General features: G+C 39.9%; 1 protein-coding gene across 1 annotated transcript in view; it reads left to right on the forward strand.

Moving 5' to 3' along the window:
* Positions 1-23,010, forward strand: part of Cdc5l (cell division cycle 5-like) — a 41,422-nt gene extending 18,412 nt beyond the window's left edge. Inside the window, exons 11-16 of the mRNA XM_013517013.1 lie at positions 1,323-1,487; positions 2,970-3,050; positions 4,096-4,338; positions 7,400-7,597; positions 20,536-20,748; positions 21,420-23,010. Of these exons, the coding sequence (XP_013372467.1) occupies positions 1,323-1,487; positions 2,970-3,050; positions 4,096-4,338; positions 7,400-7,597; positions 20,536-20,748; positions 21,420-21,524 (1,005 nt within the window). The 3' untranslated portion in view covers positions 21,525-23,010. The remainder of the gene's footprint in view (positions 1-1,322; positions 1,488-2,969; positions 3,051-4,095; positions 4,339-7,399; positions 7,598-20,535; positions 20,749-21,419) is intronic.
* Positions 23,011-25,841: the final 2,831 nt, after the last annotated feature.

Below are 25,841 nucleotides of genomic sequence, written 5' to 3' on the forward strand. Positions count from 1 at the left end.
TTTTTTTTTTTTTTTTTTTTGTGGTACTGGGGATTACATGCTAAGCAGGCACTCATCACTGAGCTATGTTCCCAGCCCTAAAAATTTTTTTAGTATTTCATGGGTACCAAGTGAATTCTTCCCCTAAGTACATATCTGTACATCCGTTGATGCCAGCAAAGGAAAGTGGTTGGTAAGGGTTGATGAGAAGGGGAACATTTTTGGCTTCGGAGCCATTTTTCTCACTCTTAGTATATTTGTGAATGTTAATAATGTTGAAAATAATGCTCTTATGATTTTAATTTTTATCATTTACTAACACTTAAAGGATACATATTTTTTATTGCTATAAAGTTTCACATGTCTCCTAAATTAGATTTTTGAGCCTGAGTTCTGTTTGCTTCATATGTTTAGGACAGTCTAGATCTTAAAGCCAAGTTACTTTGATATTTGTTGTTGACTTCAGTGACATTTTTCTGTATATTTTGAAGTAGTATGGAAAACTACAGTTTTTGCTTTTGTCCATGTTACAGCTTTTATTACTGCACTGTGGTACCTTATCTGATGCCATGGAAAATCCTTGTGAAATTTTAAGCCAAGTCCAATGATCCTGACTTATCTTCAGTTTATAATTTAATTCTAACTTAATGTATAGGTTTAGTTAATTAATGTTTTAATGCCTAAATTGATACCAACTAATGCCCACTCTGGATGGCTATATAAAGAAATTGGGAACTATTGGGTACAAAACATGCACCTGGACACTTGAGGGGATCTGAAGTTGAGTAAAAATGGCCATTATTTCAGTGACTTGGACATTATAGGGAGGCTGGGAAAGTGAGCCAAAGGGGCACTGGTGAAAACTTAGGGTGGTTTGTTTGGAAACTTTGGACTCTTGCCTTTCAGCTAACTGTGATTTCATATTTCCATGGTAAGCGGACATGCACATAAATTTAGGCATCCTTCAGGTTTGGTTTTATTAGTTGAAGAACAAGTTAACTTGTACTCTTTTCATTTGCTGTTAAATTTCAGTGTTAGATATATTCATTCTATGAAAATCCAAGTGGTCTTTTTTGCCCTTGTAGAGGTGATTCTTAAACTTTGTTGGAGTAACCCAGAGTGTCTTCATTGATCACAAGATCATAAGTCACACTTTGATTGGTCTTCATGTAGAGAACACAGGGAGGTAGAAAATTAAAAAAAAAAAAACAAAAACCTTAGCTCTTTAGTCAAAATCATTATTCTAGAATTAATATTAGGCTAAAGTTTTTTAGAAACATTTATGGAATACTGGTTGACTCCGTCCTTTGTATGAATTGAGAAGAACCATTTCTTTCTTGCAGGAAAGAGAATCTCGTGAACATCTCCGTTTAGGGTTGATGGGCCTTCCTGCCCCCAAGAACGATTTTGAAATTGTTCTGCCAGAAAATGCTGAGAAGGAGCTGGAAGAGCGTGAAGTGGACGACACGTACATTGAAGATGCTGCTGATGTGGATGCTCGAAAGCAGGTGGGTGTGGTGCCAGAAGAGCATACGCGTGTAGCTGGGAGTCAGAAGGTTTGAAGAATGCAAAGTAACTTAAATGTCTCAGTGTCTACTTAGAAGTATTTTCAGCTTTTAACGTAATTATCCTCAATTAGGTTACATCATTAATAGCGTATATTGGTGTCATTGATAATATACTCACAGTGTCTTGATAGTCATTTTTAAGATGTATGTGTGTGGAAATTTACTCTGTCAGATTCATTTTGCTTTGGTAAAATACACATAGGGGGTTGTTTAGGCATTGCTTTGTCTCGTGAAGAAAAGATGTTAGAAATAGTTACATCTTTGGCTAGTGAGTAGTTTTAAATCAAGTGTAAATTAATAAAACACTAGATTTAGAAGTTTGCAGACTGTGTCAGAAAATATTAGTAACTTAGTCTGCTAACATGCCCTACAGTTACTTTCTCATTTGTATGTAATGACCAGGTGATATATTATTAGCTCCATTTTTGAAATGAAGAGACAGGCTTAGGTGAATTAAGTTTACTTTCCCAGGTCTTGTGGCTGCTAAGTCCTGAATCCTGAGCCAGGAGTGAGATTATGACTCAGGATAATTTTAGGAAGCTTTTTTTTTTTTTTGGGGGGCGGTTTTCTCCGGTACCGGGAACCGAACTCACGACCTTGCGCTTGCCAGGCAGGCGCTTTTGCCGCTGAGCTAAATCCCCAGCCCCTTAGGAAGCTTTTGTCTGGGTTCGGGGGTTGGGAGCTTGTGTGAGTGACATCAGTTGAGGTCCTGGTTCGAGGGAGCCACATACCTGAACATGCTTCCTGGTGCAAGCCAGGGATTTACTTCTTGCATTTTGCAGTCTCAACTAGTTTGAATTACATTGCTTTTTTAGAAACGGCATGGAGTTTTAATGTGTTACCACATTGTTCATAATTTGACAATAAGGAAACATTGGTTGGCTGTTAAAAGTCAGTAGCTTTGGGGTGAAAGGGCAGGGCCGTGTTGTAGGAGTCTCCTGCGTTTCAGATTGCCATTTAGATAGACAAGTAATTCTCTGCTGGATGGAGCCCAATTATTTGGGAAGTGCTCAGGTAGACACTGGAAGTTCTTATGTTCTGTTGTAGTGATAGTGAATAGACTGAGGGCTTTCTGGGCCGTAAACATTACCCTTCTCCAAACTGATACAGATTTCTACAGCTTTACGTTTTGAACATTGGTTTTTTTTTTTTTCCCCTCAAAGAAAATGATTTTTAGCTGGGTGTGGTGGCCTACGCCTGTAATCTCAGCACTCAGGAGGCTGAGGCAGAAGGATCACTGTGAGTTTGAGGTCAGACTGGGCTACAGGGTGAGCTCATGGCCAGCCTGAACTACACAGTGAGACCTTATCTCAAAAATAATAGAAAATGGTTTTTATGGTAGAACATTCTTGATCTTACAGACTGAAGTGTTTTCAGTTTTTTTGAGAAGTGTCATATAATGGATGTAAAATCATTTTTTAGGCCATACGTGAGGCAGAGCGTGTGAAGGAGATGAAACGAATGCACAAAGCTGTCCAGAAAGATCTGCCAAGACCATCCGAAGTAAGTATTGAAATTTCTGGTTTGGAAGTTTTTCTCATTTCTTCTCCCTCTCTCCCTTTCTCTCTCCCTTTCCTTCCTTCCTTTATTTAGTAGTAGGTATTGAACGTAGGGCCTCCGCATTGAGCTGTGTTCCCAGTCTTTTTGAACATTATTTTGAGGCATGTTCTTCCCAAGTAGCCAAGTGGCCCAAACTGGGCTCAAACTTGTGATCCTCTTGCCTCAGCGTCTCAGTGCAACACTCAGGCATGCACCACCACACCTGCTTTAAGTTTCTTTTCATATAACTGATGCTTCTTACATTACTCATAAAGACAGTACAACAATATTTCATCTGCTGAATGGAATATAGGAAAGTCGTTCCCAATCCAGTCTTTAAAATGTGCTGAAAATAAAAGGTAGATAACAGGAAATAGGGAGACAAATCTTTTGCAAAAGGAAGGGGACCAAGAGATGGAGGGAGGGAGAAGGGTAAAAAGAACTAAGGTAGCCGGGCATAGTGGCACACGTTTGTAATTCCAGCATTCAGGAGGCTGAGGCAGGAGGATTGTTGCAAGTTGGAGACCAGCCTTGGCTACAAAGTGAAGTGGTTGAAGACCAGCCTGAATTGCATAGTGAGAGCTTCTCTCAAAAAGACAAAAATGAATAAAAAGAACTAAAAAAAAAAAGTGTATCTGAGTAACCAATTTGAAGATATCAATATGTAATACAACCACCACTGTTAATTTCCTATCATCTTGTCTGAAATTCTGTATTGCTTCTAGTGTTTTGGTGTTGTTTTGTTTATGTCTGTGTGTCTGTTAATATGTTTTCATTCTTTTATCTTAAAAATAAAAAAATTCATGCACACAAAAAAAAGAACTAAGATGTGTTGGGTGCGTGCATCAACTCCCCATGATGAATGTGATCATCATGTACTGATCCTTGTAATTTAGAAGGAAAATAAAATAACTTTTGAAATGTAAAACCGCTGTTCATGCTGTAAAAGCAGTAACAGTAGTATGTTGCAGTGGCATGTTCGTTAATTGTACTTGTTTTAAAATTTTAGGTAAATGAAACTATTCTAAGACCATTAAATGTAGAACCACCTCTAACAGATTTACAGAAAAGTGAAGAATTAATCAAAAAAGAAATGATTACAATGCTTCATTATGACCTTCTACATCACCCTTACGAACCTTCTGGAAATAAGAAAGGAAAAACTGTGGGATTTGGTACCAATAACTCAGAACACATTACCTATCTGGAACATAATCCTTACGAAAAGTTCACCAAAGAAGAACTGAAAAAGGTATGATTGAGCACAGCTTGCTTTTGTTGTGAGATTTAAGCATTTATCAGGTGCCGTGTGTGTCGTGGGAAAGCCTGAATGTGTTTTGGCACATTAGCACTGGAGTAGCACAAGCATGCAGTTAAGAGATGTGTGTTCATATTGAGTGAGTGAAAAGACAGGCTTGACACAACTTCATGTCCATGTTTATTAGATAGACTGGTTTTGGTGGCAAGGTGTTTTGGGTTAATGTGCATCGTTGGTTTGGTTGATAGTTGCAGTGATTGCCATTTTGTGTGGTCAACTCTGCTGTCTGAGAGTAGAATTGAATGCCTTTAATACTTAAAGCTCACTTGCTTAGACTATAAGGAAAATGAAGAATTTACAGATACCCTTTGGCTTACGATGGATTATGTCCTGATAACCCATTATAAGTTGAAAATAGTATTTTGAAAATGCATTTTCTACCCCTAACCTACCATACCCCGTGGCAACACTGCACTCTGTAGAACCACATGGCTGGCAGGAGCTGCTACCCAGCCTCTTTGACAGCCTGTGAACAGGTCAGGATTCCAAATACTGGGTGCGTAGCACTTTTGTACCATTTTAATGTCAAAAAGTCAAAGTATCAGTTGGCGACTGTCAGCATTAAAAGTATTAACACGTTAAACCACTCACCAGTTCCAAGAAAGGGAATGCATTTTACAGAATTTACTTCTTTCATGATTTCCCAGTCTACTTTTTGCATCATGAAGAAATAATTCCATATATAGTCTGTGTCCTGCATCTTCTCCAGTGTACATTTCATTCTTTCTGCTTGATGGAGCAAGCAGCCGTGATTATGAGTAAAAATCTCTGCAGTAGGATAAGAAAATAAAGATGGTTTCTAGTTGGAAGCTATTACGGTTTGAGTATGTCTTGTAAAACTCAGGTTGAAATTTAATTGCCCCATAACAGTATAAGAGGGGGCACCATTAAGAAAGGATTAGACCCCAGGCTGTACCCCCCAGGTGGGTGTTATCCCTGGAGTGTGTGAGTTCTCTTGGGTGATGTCCTTTGCCATGGTTTCCTCTGCCATGATGTCCTCTGCAGGCTGCTATCTTGGACTTCCTGGCCCCCAGATCTGTGAAGAGTAGATTCCTAAGTCAGCCAGGCTCCGGTGTCCCTGTGCTGTGTTCAGCTCTGAGGAGTGGTGGGAGACTTCTTGCATGCTTGGCACTGCAAACTTCTTCCTCCTGTCTTCTCAAGCTTCCTTTCTCTACCTGCTCACAGTCTCACTTTCTGAGCTCCTTACTGCACAGTCATTCATATTTATTAGAGGATTTTGAGACAGTGGAGAAAGGGAGGAGGTTTAGATTTATATTTCAGCATCTCGCCCCCTGGATTTCTGGGCACCTTTGAGCTTCCTTTTTTAGTGAGTGGGATAGGGAAGCTGACATCTGCTGAGTGCCTGCCCTGGCAGGCCAGTTAATCACTGAGTGGAGACCCGGGCTCCAAAATCAATACTTGCATAGTTCTTTCTTTTTAGAGTGAAAAACTGAGGAGAAGAAGGAATTTAGGAAATAAATTTTCTAAAATTTATTGTGTGTATGGCAGCCTGAAACAAGGATCACATTGTTGCTCCTAGAGGTTGTGAGGAGAGAAATTCTAATGTAGGTTTTGAAGATAATAATTCTAAGTACTGCCTTGGGATTATTTGAAACAAATAATGTTAAATAGTCTCCAATATTTTTCTGTTTGTATTTGTCTTTGTTCCCAAAAGAATTTGAAGCAGATTCCTTATTCTTATTCTTTAAAGATAATTTAGCCACATTCTCTCCTAATGATAAGAGCTGAACTTAAAAATTTTTACTGTGTACAATTTTAGAATGAAATGTCATTTGTCTTTTAATAGTTTTGAATTTTTATCATGTACATTAAAATAGGTTTGTTTGTATTTCTTTTAAGAGGTATTGCTTAAAAGTATCCATTCTTTATTTTCTATTGAAACGACTTTCTACTTTATTAACATTTTGGTGGTTGGTCATTTGTCTGGTTTATGTTTTTTTCTTTGTTTGGCTTTTCGAGACAGGGTCTCACTGTGCAGTCCAGGCTGGCCTCAAACTCTTGTTTATGTATTTTTGATGTGTTTAATTTCCAGTGATACTAGAAAGACCGAAAGCCTTCTCTAAAGTACAGAGGTGGTTGCCAGTTTTTCTGGAGCCACGATATGAGGGTTGGGAGAGGGGTATGTGATTGCTTATGGAACTCTTTCTGGTTTGGGGCTGGTTTTTTAAGTATATTATTATTTACTTAATCCTAATGATAAATGTGTTAGGTAGACATTCTCATTTTTCATCTGAGAAATGGGCTCAGAGAAATTAAGCCATTCAGTCAGCCATCTATATGGTAAAGCTGTGACTGGAACTGAGGTTCTTTAGGAGCAAACTGAACCTGGTGTATGGTCCATCATTATGTGGTTTGTGCCCTTAATCCTGTCTTTGGCACCCTTAGGGGTGTTCCTTCAGAATGGGAAAAAAAGGCTCTATCAAGAAGATGCCTGGTCCCTTTCCTGCACCATGCCGTTGTGAATGTGGGACAGAGCAGTTGGAGAGCCCGCAGGTGGTAGTGCTGCTGGGCTTGTGTCCTGCCTTGCCTGCTTACTTGTTCCAGCGTTGTGATCTGGAATAAACTGTTTAATCTTACTGAGCCTTAGTTTCACTGGCTTTGACGTGAAGTCGCCATATTGGTTCCTTTGTAAGATGGTTATGATCTTTGGAAATAATGGAAGTAAAACTTTAAAAACATAGTGTGTAAATGAGGAATACTGCAGCTGCTGTTACAGTGAGCAGAAGCAAAAAAGTTTATATTCTTGGAGAAACATGATGCTTGCCTTTTAAAAATTAGTCTGCACCAACTGTATCATAGGCTTTTTAATTCATTTGACTTAGCTCTTTCCAGCCCCCAAGCCCTAACAAAATGAAACAACCAACCAGAAGTCGTTACTTTTGGCCTACAAGGACAGAAACTAGACTTCTGAAGCCCTCTGATGATGGCAAGTACTTGTTGTGCCTAAACTTACTGAAATTGTTTTTGTGCCCAGGCCCAGGACATTCTGGTGCAGGAGATGGAAGTGGTCAAACAAGGAATGAGCCATGGAGAACTCTCCAGTGAAGCCTATAACCAGGTGTGGGAAGAATGCTACAGTCAAGTTTTGTATCTTCCTGGCCAGAGCCGCTACACACGGGCCAACCTAGCTAGCAAAAAGGACAGGATTGAATCGCTTGAAAAGAGGCTGGAGGTTGGTATCCTTTTACAGCTGTAATTCACATGTACCTTCACTGAAGTTATGAACCGAGTAATACTACTGGCAACAACTTTAGTAAAACAGATCTGAGCTGGTACACTTAAGTGTTTGCTTTTCCTTGGTCTTTTTTGTTTTTTGTTTTTGTTTTTGATATCGGGAATCGAACTCAGAACCTCGCACTTGCCAGGCAGGCTCTTGAAATGCTGAGCTATATCCCCAGCTCTTCCTTGGCCTTGTTAATCAGTTTCAGAATTGCTGGCCTTCCAGGGAGTGCCCTGCAGGTTGGACCTTTCATATGTGAGAGAGAGGAGCCCCTGAGTTGACGCTAGTCACCTGCAGCAGTCTCTTCTTTAAGGAGGGTGCTCAGTGGGACCAAGGGATTTCCTTTCTGTAGGTAGAGAGCGCATGTGCAAGTTTTTAATACTTGTCTGTGCTCTGACTCTGGTAGACTTGGGTTAGAAAGGGTGGAGCTGGATTACCAGATGATAGCTTCTGTGATTTTCCATGTCTATGAAAATGTTGCCACATTCTAGGTGCAGTTTCATGGCGTGTGGTTTCTTAATAAAGTCTGCATGTTTTGAATGCCAGAATCTGTGTAGGCATTTTGCCAGTGGCATGTAAATTGTGGTTCACAGACCACCAGGCTGCCTTGTGGATTCTTAATGGTGGTCTTTAGGGATGTTTCTGAGGCCAGGACGGGATGGGAAGAAGGGGTACTTCACACAGTTGAATGTAGAAAGTGGCTTCAGTTTCCTCTTTTATGTTTTCACCAGTCTTTCTTTGCAGAAAGGATTTGAAAATATTTGTATTTGGTTTAAATTCAGTATAGTAAATCACCTGGGGTGGCTGGGGCTGTGTGCTACAGGAGAAACAAGCAGGATAGAGCAGTACCTTTTAACTTGAGTTATTGTAAGTCTTAATTTAACCTTTGAGACTGCATGTATAGGCACCTGATAGTTAACACCTGTAAGCCTCAGTTTTTCAGTTAATGGGAGATCGGGAAATCAATGCCTCCGAAATAATTCTCTTGGTGAAATCTTAAATTCAGGGCTGCTGCTCCTGCTAGCTGTTTCAGCAACTTCCAGCAGGGTGTGCTGTTGCTCTGTGTTTTATTCTTAAAGTCGGGGGAGGAGGGGTTATACTTTGTGTCCTGCAGACTTCATTTCCTACAAATGCTAGTTAGCAGTGCAATTCTGATCTAAGGTCAGCGTCCTAATTGATTAGAAAGCTATTTGGAAAGCTTCCTTGTAACATTTATATGTAAATACTTAGGTCTCTCATTTAGTTTAAAAATTTTCTCATTCATCGTGGGTAAACTGTTTCTGCCACAAATAGCAAGGACATTCTGTGCTGTTTCAAATAAAAACATTTTTTCTCTAAATCTCGTTTACTTTGTTGAGGCACTAACTTTCACAACAGCAAATAAATGTGTCACAAAGTGAGTGGAGCCATAAAGTACAGTAATTTTTATTTCTGTGTTGAATTGGCCTTGTGAGTTTTGAAGGGAAAAATGTAGAAAGAACCACGGCTGTTCTTTTGGAGATTTATTTGGGTCGTTTATGAGCAACCATTAAAAACATGTGGTTCTCTTTGTTCAGTGCAGTACCAGGAACTGAAATCTTCCGTTGAACTATTTTTGTTGAAGGATTGGTGACTTTGGAAGAATATTCATAAAACAGTCTGAAGTAATTTTTCTCTTCTTGACTCCTGGATAACTTGCTCCATTGTTTACCCAGCTAGTTACTTTTAAGGAATACTTAATCAGATCCTTTAATTTAGTAAACTGTGCTCATTTCAAATGAAAGTTCATTAAATCTTTAAGAAGAAAAGCAACTCAAAGACCCAAATAAACAAATTCCCTATTTTATTTGTATCCATCCCTGATTCAGAACAAGGTTTCTCTTAGCTTTTGAAGATTCAGTTTTACTGGTTTGAAATACATAAATATTTTATTTCATTTGTGGTAATTCTTTCATCATTTCAGTTGATTGCTAAATTATAAACATTATTCAAAGTTTGTTGTGGGGAAGGAACTCCAGTTATATTGTATAAACTAAATGCTATACTTAAATTATCCTTTCCACTCTTGGGTTCAGGGAGATGGCCTTTCTGGGCATGCACAGCACACCGTGGCTGCCAGTATGTTTGACTTTTGCTGCCATGAACTTTGGAACAGAGAATCTAAATTGTGGCCCGATCACAGCCCATCAGGCAAGATGAAATCCAGCTCTGTCGTGGCTGATGGCTCCTAAATGGATTAAAAAAATATGCCCTGGGGTTTATGCTGGAGCTAGTCATTGAGCCGTTCCTTGTGATTAATATTTGAAACTCAGTACTTAAATGAAAATCCTTAAGATGCTCATTTAAAACTAATATAACCATGCTCAGGTTTTATGTAGGGTGGCATAGAGGGTGTGTGTGTGTGTACATGTGCACGTGTGTGCATGCACACAAGAGGTCTGTTAAAAAATAGATCTGTAGTCACAGGTCAGAAGTAAGTGGATAAGACTTTCGAATTGTAACCAAGTCCTTGCATTTTATTCTGCTTTAGAGGGAGAATTCACTCCGACCCTTGGCAGACATTTGTGTGTACGGGGCAGCATTGGGAAGCAGAAATGACAGCTAATCTCAGAGAAGGGAAAGCTGTGAGAGCATGGTACAGAGGGCATGTGAACACTGCAGCCATGGTCTTGTGCGTTTTAATGGCTTCTGTGGGCACAGCAGGTGTTCAGTAGGAGAGTAGAGCCATGGCTGTTCGTGTTGATGGCCCAAAGAAATAAGAAAAGCTTAATTTCTGTTCAGTGCCTTTCTTTTTCTTTTCTTTTTCTTTTTCTTTTTCTTTTCTTTTCTTTTCTTTTCTTTTCTTTCTTCTTTTTTTTTTCTCTTTTTAAAAGAAGGGATGACTGGAAGCTGGGTGTGGTGATGTGTGTCTGTAATCCCATCACTTGGGAGGCTGAGGCAGGAGGATTGCCAGGAGTTTGAGGCCAACCTGAACTACAAAGCAAGACCCTGTCTCAACCTCTGCCCGCTCCAGAAAAGGGGTGGTTGTAACCCATTGTAGGAACATTTTCATCAACTGATTAAGAAATGGAAGAATTTTCCCCTTATTTACTCTTGTGTTCAGAGAGTGTTAATGAGCATGTGTTGTGTACCAGACACTGCTCTGGGCCGTGGGTATGAGGCCAGGGACAGGACAGAGCGTGCTCTGCTCTCGGGTGGCGGTTATCTGGAAAATGCCCCCTGTGGAGAATCTCATTTCTGATGATGCCGGATAAATGAGTCACTTCTGTACTTGGGAAATGCAAATAGAATTTGAAGTGTTCTAATTTGTTTCCACTTTAAGTGGAAATAGGAAATCATCTGAAGACATTTTGAGTGAAATAATTTCTAGTAGGTGCAAAAGTCAAATGAGAAGTCTGAATTTAGGCCTGCCATTAAATTTAATAGTATTTGAAATAGTGTCTAAACTGCTGTGTTGAGGAAGCTTGGCTGAAAAGTGGATTTTGTCATATTAGCTATAAAAATGGAAAGCTTTCCTTAGAGGTAGAAGCTGAGTCCAGAAGTAATACGTCTCCCTGCATTTTACTGGCACAGTCAAGGTAGTCAAGAAATATTATGTAACATTGACTTGCTGGGAATAAAGTAACTTAAAGAACACAGATAACACATTTAAGATCCTTCTGGTGTTTTTGTAAAATTCTTCTGAGGACCCCTGACTTTCTTGAGGGTTATGTTTCAGCAAAATTGGCTGCACAGTGAATCCCATTTTCTCAGTGATTTCATTATAAAGCTGGTTATTTTTACACAGGGACAAATTTCCATAACGCTGGAGAGTGAAATGGGAAAGGTAGGTGGGCCGTGTGGGTGGAGGGCGCCACATTTGCCGTGGCCGCCGTGGTTCCTGCTCCAGTCCCTTGCAAGGCTGCGGTGGGAGGTGTGCTGGGAAGAGTGGTGCGCAGTGCAGGGGCGCAGTTCCCAGTCTGTGGAATGCTCTGTCCTGGGGTCTGCTCTCTCCAGGACCTTTGAGGCATCTGCCGAATTCCTTGTCCTCAGTGAAAGCTGAGAGCCAGCAGAGGTCTTCCCTAGTGCCTGGGCTGCTTGTCAGTCCCAGGCTCTGCTGATCTTATTCTGGGCAGTTTGTGTTTCCTTCCTTTTTTTTTCCTGTCTTTTTGAGACAGGGTGTTGCTATGCAGTTCAGGCTGGCCTTGAGCTCATTTTGTAACCCAGGCTGATCTCAACTCACAATGATCCTCCTGCCTCAGCCTTCCGAGTGCTGGGATTACAGGCGTGTGCCACCACACCTGGCCTTGTGTTTCCCTTCCTAACAGTGCAGATGCCGGTGCTCCCTCAGGACTATAGTAGGTGTGCCTTGCTGGTTAGCTTGCTGGCCAAGAATGTGGTCTGATGGCTGCTTCCTGTGATAGATGCGAGCACCATTAACTGCCTTGGCCCTGCAGCTTGTCAGCAGAGAGAAAGTTCCCTGGAAACCCTGCATGGAGGTGAAAGGAGAGCCACTCACAGGCTCTAGTTTGCAGGCGAGGTGATGGGTCCACATCTTTACTATTCAAGGGTCCTATTGCTGAAGGATGGCCGGAAGTGGAGCTGCCGAGGCTGAGTACTTTGGGTAGTCGTAACGCTGTTTTTGTAGCGGTCTTCAGTTATATTCTGGGCCCCCAAGCAAGGATTTCAGTGAAGGATGCTCTTAATGTTTCTGAATTTCCCTAACAGTCTCTTGCTGAAGACAGTACTGGAAGCCCAAGAAGAACGTGTTTATTTTGGAATTTCTTAAGCTTAGTAACCTTAACAAGCTCAGCGAGCTTGAAAGTAACAATTACACTTTTATAAGTCTTATACAGCCCCCTTTTGTAATGACCCAGGGAAACACTTACTGGTCCACTGATTCATCTCCTGGGGACCATCAGTTTTCCACTGGTCTCTGGCCAGTCTTTTTGAGACAGTTTCCCTTCTATGCATTTAAAAAAATAACATTTGTAGACTTTTTCTAAAAATAATACCCATGCTTTATAGAAAATTTGAAAGAAATTGAAAAAATACTAGAGAAGCCTACTATCCAGGTACAGTCACCTCAAACATTTTTGTGCACACATAGCCTTTTATCTTTCAGTGTGTAGATAAGAGGAGAAAGTATTTAAAACTAAATTGGAATCATCATGTAGTTTATTTTTCATTTACTAGCATAATATTGTACATAGGAATTTTTATAAAGAGAACCTGATCATTTGCTCTCATTTAGTCTGTTGCAAAGATTAGCTTTGGTGAAACTTTTGAATAATTTGAACACTAGTTAAAATTTGCCCTACTTTTTAAAAAGTTGTCAAGTGTAACCTTTTTTTTTCTGTAAGAATTTTCAGAGAGCTATTTGTTTTTCTGTAGTTTTATAGCTTGTTAAGAATGAAAGAATTAGGAATTTAAAGTTTAAGGTATAAGCTAAAGAAAGTAAAAGCTTTTGTCAAGTGTAGAATGAAATTCTAAGTGGGAACATGAAGGTTAATGTCTGCGTTAGGGAAAGAATGATGGGCAGATTGCTAATGAAGGTCTCGTTTGCATGTACACAGAATAATTTGTTTTTCAGGGCGCTACTTGGTGGCATTGAGCCATTCAGTCCAGTGGTTGAATTTCTTCAGGCATACTTGCATGTTGGGGCAGGGCAAGGAAGACATTTGTCTTTTTAACTGAATTGTACCCTGAGGTGTTGGGTTTACAGCAGGACATGATGCCATAGCGTCATCACTGAGTGGCTGTGTGGTCTAGCACAAGTCACTTGACCTCTCTGGGTCTCAGATGTCTTTATCTGTAAACTTGGTGTGGGTAATAGCTTCTATTTAATGAAAGTGTGAATGTGAGATCCTGTAAGATTAAGTGAGATACTAACAAACAGCACGTGTAAATGGAATTGCCCTTGGATGTCTGTACAAGTGTACCTCTCTGATTAAATATGATTGGGTGAAACTTGCTTTGATGTGCGGTATCGAGAAGGTACTTTTAATTTGAACAAAGAAAGGCTAAGTTTTTATATTCTGTAAGTTTTGATGAATGTGGCTATTACAAATTGATATCATCGTAGACTTTAAGATTTTTTGTATACATTTTGGTACTGGGAATTGAACTCATGACCTCAGGCTTGCCAGGCAAGGGCTTATGCTGCTGAGCTATATCCCTTGCCCTAGACATTGGAATTGAGTGAAGAAATCCTTTTAACACAGGAATCTTCAAAGTGCCCTGAAGAAGACCATTGTAATGATTAGTCATGTGTTATCCCAGCTGCTGAAGTCATCAAATCATAGCTATTCATGCTGTACCTGTCTCCCCAGGTAGCGTATCATGAATAAAATTATGATGCATGGTATTTGTCAGTCTTGGCCCCCCTCACGTTTATATGTTAAGTATATTTGCATCTATCTGCTTTGGATTGAATTTTACCTTTTCACATTGGATGAAGTCAGTTTTGTGTCAGATGTTGGTGTACCTTAAATTCCTAATATATATGATAGTAGTGAACTTTATTTTATTTAAGACCATTAGAAATTTTTGCTGATAATGCATTTAAAGCACAATAGTGGCCTTTATACTCCCCCATCATAGATGGATTTGAAAGACTTGTCTCTTTATGGCAACAGGGCATTTGATCCCAGTGATAATGGATGCAAATCTGGCTGCTCAGGGTACCGGCTGCTCACAGTACCGGCTGCCAAGTAAGAGACAAGATATTGAGGCAAGAAAGGTGACCTTATTTGAAGCCACCCGGCAGAGAAGATGGAGGACTCTTGTCCAAAATTCATCTTACCTGGAGGTTGATTTCAGGGTGCTTTATATAGAAGATGGGCAATTGCAGGCTAGTGGCACATACATCTGATCCTTGTTGCCTGATAGGGAGATGCTTTTCAGTAAAAAGGTTAGTTCCTGACATAGTACGAAGTGAGCAGGCTTGAGGGGTGGGGGCAGCTGCCCTGGGGCCGTATCACCCATCCCCAAACAGTAATGAGAGAAGGGGAAGTTATGTGATGATGATGGAGGATGAGGGGCAGGTGAGGTTAAGCAGGGAGTCCGTGTGAGATCTGTTCTCAGTGCTCGGCTTCACCGGCTCTGCTGCTGACTTTGTCAGATGTTTCTAGGAGACCAAAGTATATTTACAAGAACGTGTAGGTTGAGTATACCTTATCCAAAATGCTTACGTTATGGTCAGCTTTCTTGTGAGGACCAAATCCCTGACACCGGTAAATTAAAGTAGCAGAGGTTTATCTTGGCTCACAATTTTGGAAGATTCAGTCCATGGTCAGCTGGTGTTAAAGAGGAACATCATGGAAGAAGGGTGTCATAGAGAAAGCTGCTTACTTTAGTCAGGCAGGAAGTAGATAGGTGGGGTGGGGACAACACGACGATCCCAGAGAGGAAGAGGCCAGAAACCAGATGTAGTCCCCAAGTCATACCTCCATGAGCATCTCAGACACCTTAAAAGTGTGTTGTGTTAATCTCCCAGGTGCTTCTCCAGCCACTCTGGTTGACAGCCAAGGTGAACCTTCTTAGCTTGGGATCAGAAGCATTTCAGATTGAGATCGTAGAGTATTTGTGAATATGTAATGAGGTACCTTCAGATGAGGCCCAAGTAAAACACAAGACTTACCTATGTCTCTTGTCCCCCTTACACATATGGCCTGACGATAACTATACAGTATTTTAAATAGTTTTATTCATTTTGACTGCAGTTTTTCAAATTAGGTTAGGTGTGGGATTTTCCACTTAAGGGATCATAGTTGCCCAAAATATTGTGGATTTTAGAGCATTTCAGTTTTCAGGTTAGTATAGCCTACATTTCACATTAGTATCATCCTGTATACAGACAAGATTTGGTGTGTTCAAGGTGTTGTGGCCGTAGGTTCATCCTATATACAGAGTTGAGCAGCATTTAAATTTTTTTTTTTTTTTGGTATCAGGAATTGAACTCAGGACCTTGTGCTTGCCAGGCAGACGCTTGTGCCACTGAGCTAAATCCCCAGCCCCTAAAAATATTTTTGATAAGATCTAAGATATTGGTTTAAAAAGCACTCTTTTGGGAGAAGTTTTGGTAAATGAGCTGTAGGATAGGGTATAATCTTTTTAAACAAATATTGTTCTTTAGAACAATTGCTAGTATCCAAAGGTTTTTTTTTAATTTAGTTTTTAAGGACTTTAAAAATACCAATCTGGTTAAACAGAGCCTAATTTTTTTCATATTTTATACCATAAGGTTTTATATTCCTGCACTTAACTGTGTGTGTGTGCAAGTGTGTTGTTGGTGGGGTCTTGGGGCTGATTTAAGGCATCTCTGTCCCGTGTATGCGTGTGTATTTCATGCTTAAGATTTATTAGCTTGAAATAGATCAGAAACTATGCCGTCTTCCCCCACTTATTAAAAGTATATTGAGCAGTCCTAGGTCTAGCATTTTACAAAGCATGCCAGCACCTTTCTTCACATTTTAATAATCGATGGCAGGCTTAAGATAACTAAAATTGAATACTGTTGAAAGCTATCGTTTATGTCTTACGACTAACTTTCTATAGTTATTTAGCTGAACTAATTTTTTTCCTGTAATTAAATTTATTTTTATATAAACTGCTTTCTATGTTTGCTTGGAATCTTAGCACAATATAGTTGAGCCGGAAGACTTTTAATAGGATCGAGCTAGATGAAGTGTAATTGTTGGCAGCAAATTGAAACAGCCTTGGAGTTTGAAAATCTCTGGTGGTTTGGGGATAGTAAATGACTGAACTGTGTGAGGTGAGGTAGTTCCTGACACAGGGTCTTAATAGTAGGAAATGTACTTTGATGACTAATTAAAGAGTGTCTTTGAACAGTAGTATTTAGCTGTTACACCAAATGGGAAATCAAATGTCTGTGGAGTGCCATAAAGATAATTCAGTTATCAAGTGGTGAAATTGTTAATTTATGAGTAGTTTTAAAAACTATTAATTTGAAGTTCTGTGCTCTGAAGATCCTTGGCTGTGTATTGAATTTGCATGTGAGTAGGATATTTAACATGGATATTCTTAGAACATGATGAATCATAACATGAAGAATGGGATGTAAACTGGGTATGGTGGCGCACGCCTGTAATCCCAGCACTTGGGAGGCTGAGGCAGGAGGATCGCTGTGAATTCGAAGCCAGTTTGGGTCACATAGTGAGTTCAAGGCCAGTCTCAACTACATAATGTGACCCTGTCTCAAAAAAAAAAAAAAAAGAAAAAAGGAATAGGATGTAACTTGATGGAACTAGTTCATTTATTGTTGGGAAGTAGGACCTTCTGGTGTGTAGAGTTGAGAAAATAGCTGTTATCTGCCTGCTGTGAATGCCTGGCAAGATTTTTCCATCTTGCTTGCCTGTTAGAACCTTCGGGGGTTTTAAAGACAAAAAAAATCTGAAACCATTTAAACCAGAGTCAAGAGGCTAGCCCCCTGGCACCGGTAGATTTTAAAAGCTCCACAGGCATTCTCAAGCTTGAAGAGCACTGGTTTAAAAGATGTGCTCCAGGAATATTTGAACTGGGAGAGGGTGAATGCAGATTGTTATATTCTCACTGGATTGCACTATAAAATGGATGAGGGTGGAAGTTTTGCTCTTTTAAAGAAGTCTAGCTCCTTTTCCCTACCACCTTCTAAAGCTTAGACATGGAGAGTCCTATTTGATTTGGGGGGAAACATTCTTGTATTTTGTATCCAGAACAGTTCATGAGGAGTGTTTCTTTTTTCTCACAGGAGGTAATATTTCTACCATTTGGATACTTTGTTTTCACAATAATCTCATTGAGATACAAGTGACGACATAGCCCATCCATTTAGTATTCAGTTGGTGGATTTAGCGTATCCATGGAGTTCTGGGGCTATCACTGCAAGCAGTTGTAGAATGTAGAATTTCCGTCACCCCGGAAAGAACTCCTGGATCAGTTGGCAGTCACTGTCTGTTCCCCCAGCCTGTCCAGCTCTAGGCAACCATTAATCTGCTGTGTGTACCTGTAGTTTTGTTTTTTTGGGACATTTCATAGATGAGGAATCATGTAATGTGTTGTCTTTTGTGATGAGCTGCTTTGCCTTAATGCTTTCAAGGTTCAGCATGTCACACCTTGTGTTAGTAAGTACTTAATTGCTTTTTTTATGGCTGAGGAATATTCCATTGTATGGATAATAGCATTTTGTTTTATCTACTTTAGCTGATGGGTGTTTGGGGTATTTCCACCTTTTGGCTGTTAGAAATAGTGTTACAAATGTTGGTTACAAGTTTTATGTGGGTGTTTTTTACCTCTCTTGAGCGTACCCCTTGGGAAGAAATTGCTGGGTCCCTGTACTTGGGTACTTTGCCTCATTTGAATTTGAAGTCTTTCTGTAGGGCCGAGGAGTGCCGAGGCAGTCTGTGTTCTGATAATTTTACATTGTAGGACAGAGGTCCAGTGTGTGCTGTTTGATCTGCTGGTTCTCAAAAGGCTTATACTAAGGAACAGCTGTTTTTCCTTGCTTTATTCCCAAGAGAGGTCGACAGAGTCTTATATTAAAGTTGGACTTTAAAGAAGGTTTTAAAATCTCATCCTTCGTGCTCATCATCAGAGAGCAAAGCGGTTGAACTCATAGTATCTGTAAAATGCTGTAATTGTTACAGTTCAGGCTAACATTTGTTGACCAGTTATTCTTTGCCAGATTGTGGGTGTCAGGGCTTTTACATATGTTCTCTAATTTCAGCTTCATAATAACTTGTAACAGCAAGTGCTGTCTTACTACTGTTGGAGAAAGTGAGACCCAGAGGTTAAGTAACTTGCATCCGCTCATAATAGTTAAGTTGGGTGTGGGTGTGGGGTAGGGAGAAGAGACAGCACCATGCAGCCGCCTGCCGCAGCGTTTGCTCACCCTCTTAGAGGATGTGTGATGCGTGGAACTGACTTTGATTTGGTATCTAGTAGTGGGAAATGGCCCATTTATGGGACATTAAGAGTTTACATAGGTTTATTCTATCAATTACAGAAGAATAAAGACTTAACTTTTGTAAAATGATCAAGAAATGGTTTTAGAGGAGCTTTATTTAATTTTAGGTCCATTTCATCTTGCCAAGGTGCATACTGTTTATACAGTACCACTGTCCCATAGCTTATGTGACTTCGACTTTTAATAAACTAAGCTGGATACATATGACATACACCTTTTCCAGTAGAAGTATTTTGTACTTTACATTTTGATGGGCATTTAATTTTTTTTGCATTCTTATGTGTTCTAACAATAGTTGTTGAACCTCTGTTTTGAAATTGGATGTTACACGTTAAAGTGGACATTTCAGAGTTAGGGGAAGCTGTATATTTGTTTTGGTGATTATATTTTTTCTACACATAAACAAAATGTCCTAGGTATAGTTTTTCATCTTTTTTTGGTGTGTATGTGTGTCTTTTTGAGACAGGGTCTCACTATGCAGTTTAGGCTGCCCTTGAGCTCACCTGGTAGCCCAGGCTGGTCTTGAACTCCCAATGATACTCCTGCCTCAGTATTATCCCGAGTGCTGGGATTACAGGCATGTGCTACCACGCCCGGCTGTGTCATCATTTTGTATTTGATGATTTTCTCCATGCTACCATTTCTCTATTTATATACTACTACCCTACATTTAGTGTGGTGCCAAAAAAAAAGTATTTACATTATTACACTGTTTCCTTTGTTACAGAATGCTCTTAGATACATTATTTTGTATTGGTATAGATTACAGAGTACCATTTGGGTATACATTATCCTACCTGATTGTGGTTGCTTGTAGAAGTCATTTGAAGGAATCAGTTTTTGGGGAGGTGCTCATAGATACAGAGAAATAAACGCAGAGTTAGTAATTATTCCTAAGGCATTGGCCCTGTGATCCTGAGTGACGTGTTGAGAACAAGCTTTTGCAGATCACTTTAAAATGGGAAGTGGCTATGTTGTGGGAATGTAGAGCTCAACCCAGGGACTCAGCTGCCCTCCAGCCTTTCGAGCGGGGCTTTCTCTGTCCTGCCGCAGGAGTTCACATGCCCCAGAATTTGGTGAAATTGTTCTTATGTTAATTTTTTCTCTTGTCCTTTAGAGAATTTATACATTTTAAAATTCTTTTCTTACCTTTTTTTTTTTTTTTTTTTCTGATCATTTGGAGACACAGTCTCGCTATGTAGTTCAGGCTGGCCTTGAGCCCGCTTTGTAGCCCAGGCTGTTCTCAAACTCCCAAAGGTCCTCCTGGATCAATGCTGGGATTACAGGCGTGCACTACCATGCCCAGCTTTTCCTATCATTTTAGAGTGATCTGAGAAGGCAGCTGCTCTGTGTTCAGTGTATATATTTAATAGGAAAACCAGCATGTCTCTTTCATGTTACCTTTCCACTCCTCAGTGTTTAAAAAAATTGTCACCAAATGTAATGTAGATTTTCTCTTTCCGTTATGGGTTTTATGGCAGATTTAGGATCTAGTAATTTGCTAGATTAAGAGGATTATGTTTGGTCTAAACAGTAGTATTTTAATTGGATGGAATATTGTTCATCTATTAAAAATGGGCCAGATGTAGAAAATAAAAGTGCATTTTTGAGATATAGACGGTGATGATGTGTTACTGCCAATCCAAAGTCTGCAGATGAAGGGTAGTAGAAGTTATTTTCAGAAAGTAGACAAAAGTTTTTCTCCGTTATGAATTTCAAGCCTGCTTTGGCATTGAATCATGGGTGAAGTTACATGGATTATTTGGGATTAACTTGTAAGAAACCCAGTGCGTGTAGGGTAAACCCTCCTTAGGAGCCCAGCTTAGAAGCTGTGTTTTCGTAGTTGCACTACAAAGGAGCTCTGGTTTTGCTTTGAGGTACATAGATGGACCAGAGATGCCTTCTTAGCCCCCTTGTATTTAATAATCTGCTTTCTTCACGGATGTTGATGTCACCTCCTCTCCAGATAAACAGGGGTCACATGACAACAGAAGCCAAGAGGGCGGCAAAGATGGAAAAAAAGATGAAAATTTTGCTTGGAGGCTACCAGTCCCGCGCCATGGGCCTCATGAAGCAGCTGAATGACCTGTGGGACCAAATCGAGCAGGCGCACTTGGAGCTGCGAACTTTTGAAGAACTCAAGAAACATGAAGATTCTGCCATTCCCCGGAGGCTGGAGGTAACGTGGAGTTTTGCTGTGCACCCTTGCACGGCCTTCCCCTTCTCCCTCCCAGACCGTCTCAGCAGTGGGTCTGGCAGGCTTTTTCTAGTGAGAGCATCATGTGTGACTTTCTGACCCAGGCTGCCTGTGTGTCTGGGTAGACGGATGATAGTGACAGGCCCTCGTGCACCCACTCTCATATTGTTTCAAGTTACACTGGTTGGCAGCTCTTGTCATTCGTCCCCGTGGAACCTAATTTCATCCCATTCACATCTCTTTTTAAGGGAAACCAAAGGAGTGTCCTTCTGTGTGATAACTTAAGGTGCAGGAACCTAGCTGGTCACTCTAGAACATCAGACTCCTTTGGCTAGGTTTGTTAAATTTCTTTCCCAAGTTTGTGTCTGAGCCTCTGCCTGGTTACAGGTGGTCAGCACTTAGGGGGTCCATGGATATTGGTAGGACAGGAGTGGCTTGTTTGTCTGAAGTGGCCAGCAGAGGTTTTACAAGGAAGTAATGTATGACCAGAGCATTACAGGACTGGTTTCACAGCAAGAGTGTTTGCTCTGTTTTCTTTGGGGAACATCTGTCTGTTAAGAATTCTGAATGAACGCAGCTGTTTCAAAGAAGATACAGTAATTTTCAGTACTCTTACATATGAACTAATGGTTGAGTATTTCTATCTCTTCTAGTGTCTAAAAGAAGATGTGCAGAGACAGCAGGAGAGAGAAAAGGAGCTTCAGCAGAGATACGCTGATTTGCTGCTAGAGAAGGAGACTTTAGAGTCGAAATTCTGAAGTGTAGTCTCCATTCTGTCACAGGGCAAATTAACTGCTGGGTTTCCTCCTCCCGCGCCTGATGCTGATGGTTATCTTTGTGACAAGTCGACTCACTGTCTGTGGTTTTTGGTTGTTTATTTTAATGATCTTGATCATAGCCATCCTCTGTTAATGACATCTAACTCCAAAGGACAGGTGAGGTTTAAGTTATTAAGATAATCATTTTTCCACCAGTGTCATATTTGCAAGATTTTTTTTTAGCTTTGGTCTTTAATTTAAAAGGCCTCCTTCTAAAGTGTACTGCCTGTGAGTAAACCCTTGAATAAAAACAAAATATAACAATTACGAACATAGCCTTTTGTTTGCAGATGCTTAGAGTGCCCGCAGCCCAGGCACGGTGCGCCCCGTTGCGTAATGAGTCACTCTGGGGTGACTGCGGGGTGACGGTGTCTAGCGGCTCCTGTGGCTTCAGCACAGAGCAGCCATCTCTTTGCATCGACAAGGGAGACCTCAGATTTATTTCGAGTATCACTTTAGGAAGGGCCTCTTCGGTGCTGGCTACTTACGTGGCTTATGGATTATAACTTAAGAGATTTAATTTTTCTTGACTTGTTATTTTCTGGTGAGCACTTCCTTGACGAAGGCAATTGAGAGGTCTTTCAACAAGGCCATCAAGTTTCTTAGTTTAACAAGTCAATTACATAAGTACAGAATTTGAAAAATGAATGGAAGTGGAGAAATTAGTTTTATAAAAATTTCTATAAAAAGATTCATGCCATGTTAGCTGCTTCTAAGCTCATAATGGTCTGATGATGTGTTGGAGTCACCAAAAAAGTTTGACTGGTTTCAAAACACTAGAGATTATAAGGAGAGAGGAGGGATAAACACCCACACCAGTATTTTGTTGAATAGATACCCTGTGCCAGAGTCTTAGAGATGGACAGTGAGTCAAATAGGCTTGCTTCCTGTGTTGGGGGGTTATAGTCTGTGGAGAATGACGGCTAAAATCCAAACACTTAGTGTTGGAGATGAGTATTCATTAAGACAGAACCCTATGAGAACGTTCTAAGCAAAGGAATGCAGCATCCAGTTGGTTCTAGTGATTTCTCCAGGGTTTTCCTGGAAATTCATTGGTATCATCTTCTGGTATTTCTTCTAATAGTTCTATTAAATTTTCATTGCATGTTTGGTTGGCTTGTGTTTGGTATCATGTTAGATGATGCTGATGGTAGCTCTTCTTGTTTTGTGGTGTTAGTGGCAATGTCTATTGTGTTTTACTTTTAAATTGGCTATTTTGACTTATGTAGAAAAGTATCTCTATTTTCAGTTTTTAAAGAGTTTGAGTTAGAAATGGCTCTGGAATCTTGTCAAGTATACCTTTAGTGCACATGTTATGGTTTTTCCTGGTTGGTTTGTTGGTGACTTACCTTAATAGATTTTCTGACGTTAAACCATCCTCTGACATAAAACATCATTTTTAAAAATAAAAAGATTTACCAATTTTGTTTTGCATTTTATGTGGATTTATATAGGCTTAAAATAGTTGACTTACTAATAATAGACTCGTTTTGTTCTCAAAATTTGAACTAGTGCTCATACTTATAGCTAAAGAAATTCACCAAAATATCAGCTTTAAAAGTGGAGTCTCAGTGTATCGTAAACTGCTTATGCTTTTGTCACACTGCAGTACTACTATCCCTGGCAGACAGACAGGCCACTGTCCTTTGTGGGTGTCCTGGAGAGCCAGGGCCCCTTGCCAGCAACAGCCCAGCCTGTGTGGGGACATTTCCAGCCTTCCTGTCAGGTGCTCAGAACGTGGCGGCATTGGTTTTGAAAATTGTGTTCCACTCTCAGTGACTGTAGGATGGAAAGTAAACCTGATCAAGAAAAACTGGAGATAATGCTGAAATACTTACGAATAAAATCAAAGAAAAAGTATATTTCACTTGCGCTGTCCAGCACTGTCCCTCCTAGGAGTCATGAGTCCTTGAGCGTGACCGCCTGCTGGTGTTGCAGGATTTGGCCTGCTTGTCTTAATGTGGACGTTTACATTTTCACATGAGCAGAGAAATCTTTCGGGCTGTTGTACAAATTGTAACATTGGGATTTTGCTAGCTCCACAAAGTAAATGGAATGGCTGTGTGCATTTTTCTGGGCACTAAGCAGTTACTGCATGGGGGTGGTTTGTTCCGTGAAAGACTGAAAGATGGTGCTTGGAAAACTTTCAAGTTTAGAACTGTTTGGAAATGATTTCTTGATAATTAATCAGCTTCTTTCATAACTTACCTGTTTTTAAATGTAAGCACCTTTAAGATCTTCTGTTTTAAAATGTATTTCTCATTTTATTACTTACTAGATTTAAGTATGTAGTTTATATTCTTCTAGAAGAATTTTTATCTAGTTGAAATTTAATAATTTTATTTAATAGAATATTTTAGAACTTTCCAGTTAATTTTGCCACTTTTTGAGACATTTACTTTGTCCTAGTGCACCATTTTTTACTTTTTATTTGATTTGTCTTGTTAAAGCTTTTTTCCCATGAGCAAACTAGTGTTTTATCAGTTATGATTCTTTTTGTGTCATTTAAAATAATAATTTCTCATTTTATAGTTATTTTCTTTAGATCTCTTCTCTCACTTTTGAGTGTGATTGCATTTTTTCATTTATGTGAAAGTGACCATTGAAGGCTTTTGAGTTACCTGTAGGTTAAAAAATGTATTAGTTAGCAAAATAGTTAGCAACCCAACTATTTTGATGTATACTATCCATGCTAAGTAGTTGGTCATTTTCTTTAACATTTTAGTTCAACAATTTAAGAATGTTTAAAAATTTTTCTGTGGTTTAGTTTTTAAAAAAATTTTTTTTTTGCTGCTGGGCCTGGTGACACACTGCCTATAATCCCAGCACTGCTTGGGAGGTTGAGGCAGGAGGATCACTGTGAGTTTGAGGCCAGCCTGCATTTATAAGAGAGTTCAAGGCCAACCTGAACTTCACAGTAAGACCTTGTCTTAAATGTTTTCTTTTGTACTTACAGGATTTTAGGGTTGTGGAAAGAAAATACAGTTTATGTAATTTTTGCGTTTTAGAATTTATTGAGGTTTTGGGACCTAACATCTTTATTTTTTATTTTATTTTATTTTGGGGGAAGTGTTTTGAAACAGGGTCTTGCTCTGTAGCCCAGGTTGGCCTTGAACTCGCAGAGATCCTCCTGCCTCAGCCTCCCAAGTGGTGGGGTTACAGCCTGGTGGGACCTAACATCTTTAAAATGTGTTCTGTGGGTGTTTTAAATGAAAGTTTATTCAATTTGCACATGACAGATGCGAATGTATATTTATCAATTTAATTACATTGTGCAAATTTAATTTTTTTGGTTATAAACTCTAGAGTAGTGTGATTTTAAATTCTGTTATAGTTATTTCATTTTCATTTATGTAGAGCTTTCACATTGTATATTTTGGTGCTGTTAATGTACTGTATAATACTTACATCTGTTATGTATAATTCATAAGAAAGACTACTCTAAAGTTGTTTTTGTGGTACTGGGGATTAAACCAGGGATACTCCACTCCTGAGCTATATCCCCATCTCTTTTTATTTTGTGTTTTGAAACAAGGTCTTGGTAAGTAGCCCAGGCTAGCCTCAACCTGGAAGTGTAATACTCCTGCCTCAGCTTTCTGTGTAGCTGGGATGGCATGTATGTACCACTGTGCCTGGGAAATATCTTGGGTTTTATATTTCAATACATTTAGAGAGTCTTGTATTTAAAAGGTTCTACTCCTTTGGGTTTTATAGTAATTGCTGACTTTAGTCTACTGTGATCATGCGTGTTCCTCAGGGTCTTCTGGTGCTGTGGTATGAGTGTGTCCCAGAATCGTGTGTTGGGGACTTGAGTTCGCACTGCAGCACTGTTGAGGGATGGGACCCCTGAGAGGAGCTCAAGCCGCCCTCTTGAGTACATCAGTAGTGTTATCAAGGGAGCAGGCGTGGTGGCTGGAGAGTTTGGGCCCCCTCTTCTGCTCCCTTGGCCTCCACCTCTGCCATGGGATGGCCAGTGGGAATGTCCTTGCCAGATGTGGGCTTTGGACCTTAGACTTCCTGGCCTCCAAAACTGTAGGAAGTAACTTCCTGTTCTTTATAAATTGTTCCATGTCAGGTGTTCTGTTAGAGCAGCACAAAGCAGGGCAGAAGGGTGATTTTGGAACAGGCCATTGATTTTGATTGTCATTGTTTGGCAGTTTTGGGATTTTTGTAGCAATTTTGTGATTTGGTGATTTTGGAGTTGCCATTGTTCTACAAAATCATGCTCAAGGTGACCGTTTTGTTTACTTGTAAGAA

The sequence above is a fragment of the Chinchilla lanigera genome, unplaced genomic scaffold (genome assembly GCF_000276665.1).
Source record: "Chinchilla lanigera isolate Chin_1 unplaced genomic scaffold, ChiLan1.0 scaffold00036, whole genome shotgun sequence".
Lineage (NCBI taxonomy): Eukaryota > Metazoa > Chordata > Mammalia > Rodentia > Chinchillidae > Chinchilla > Chinchilla lanigera.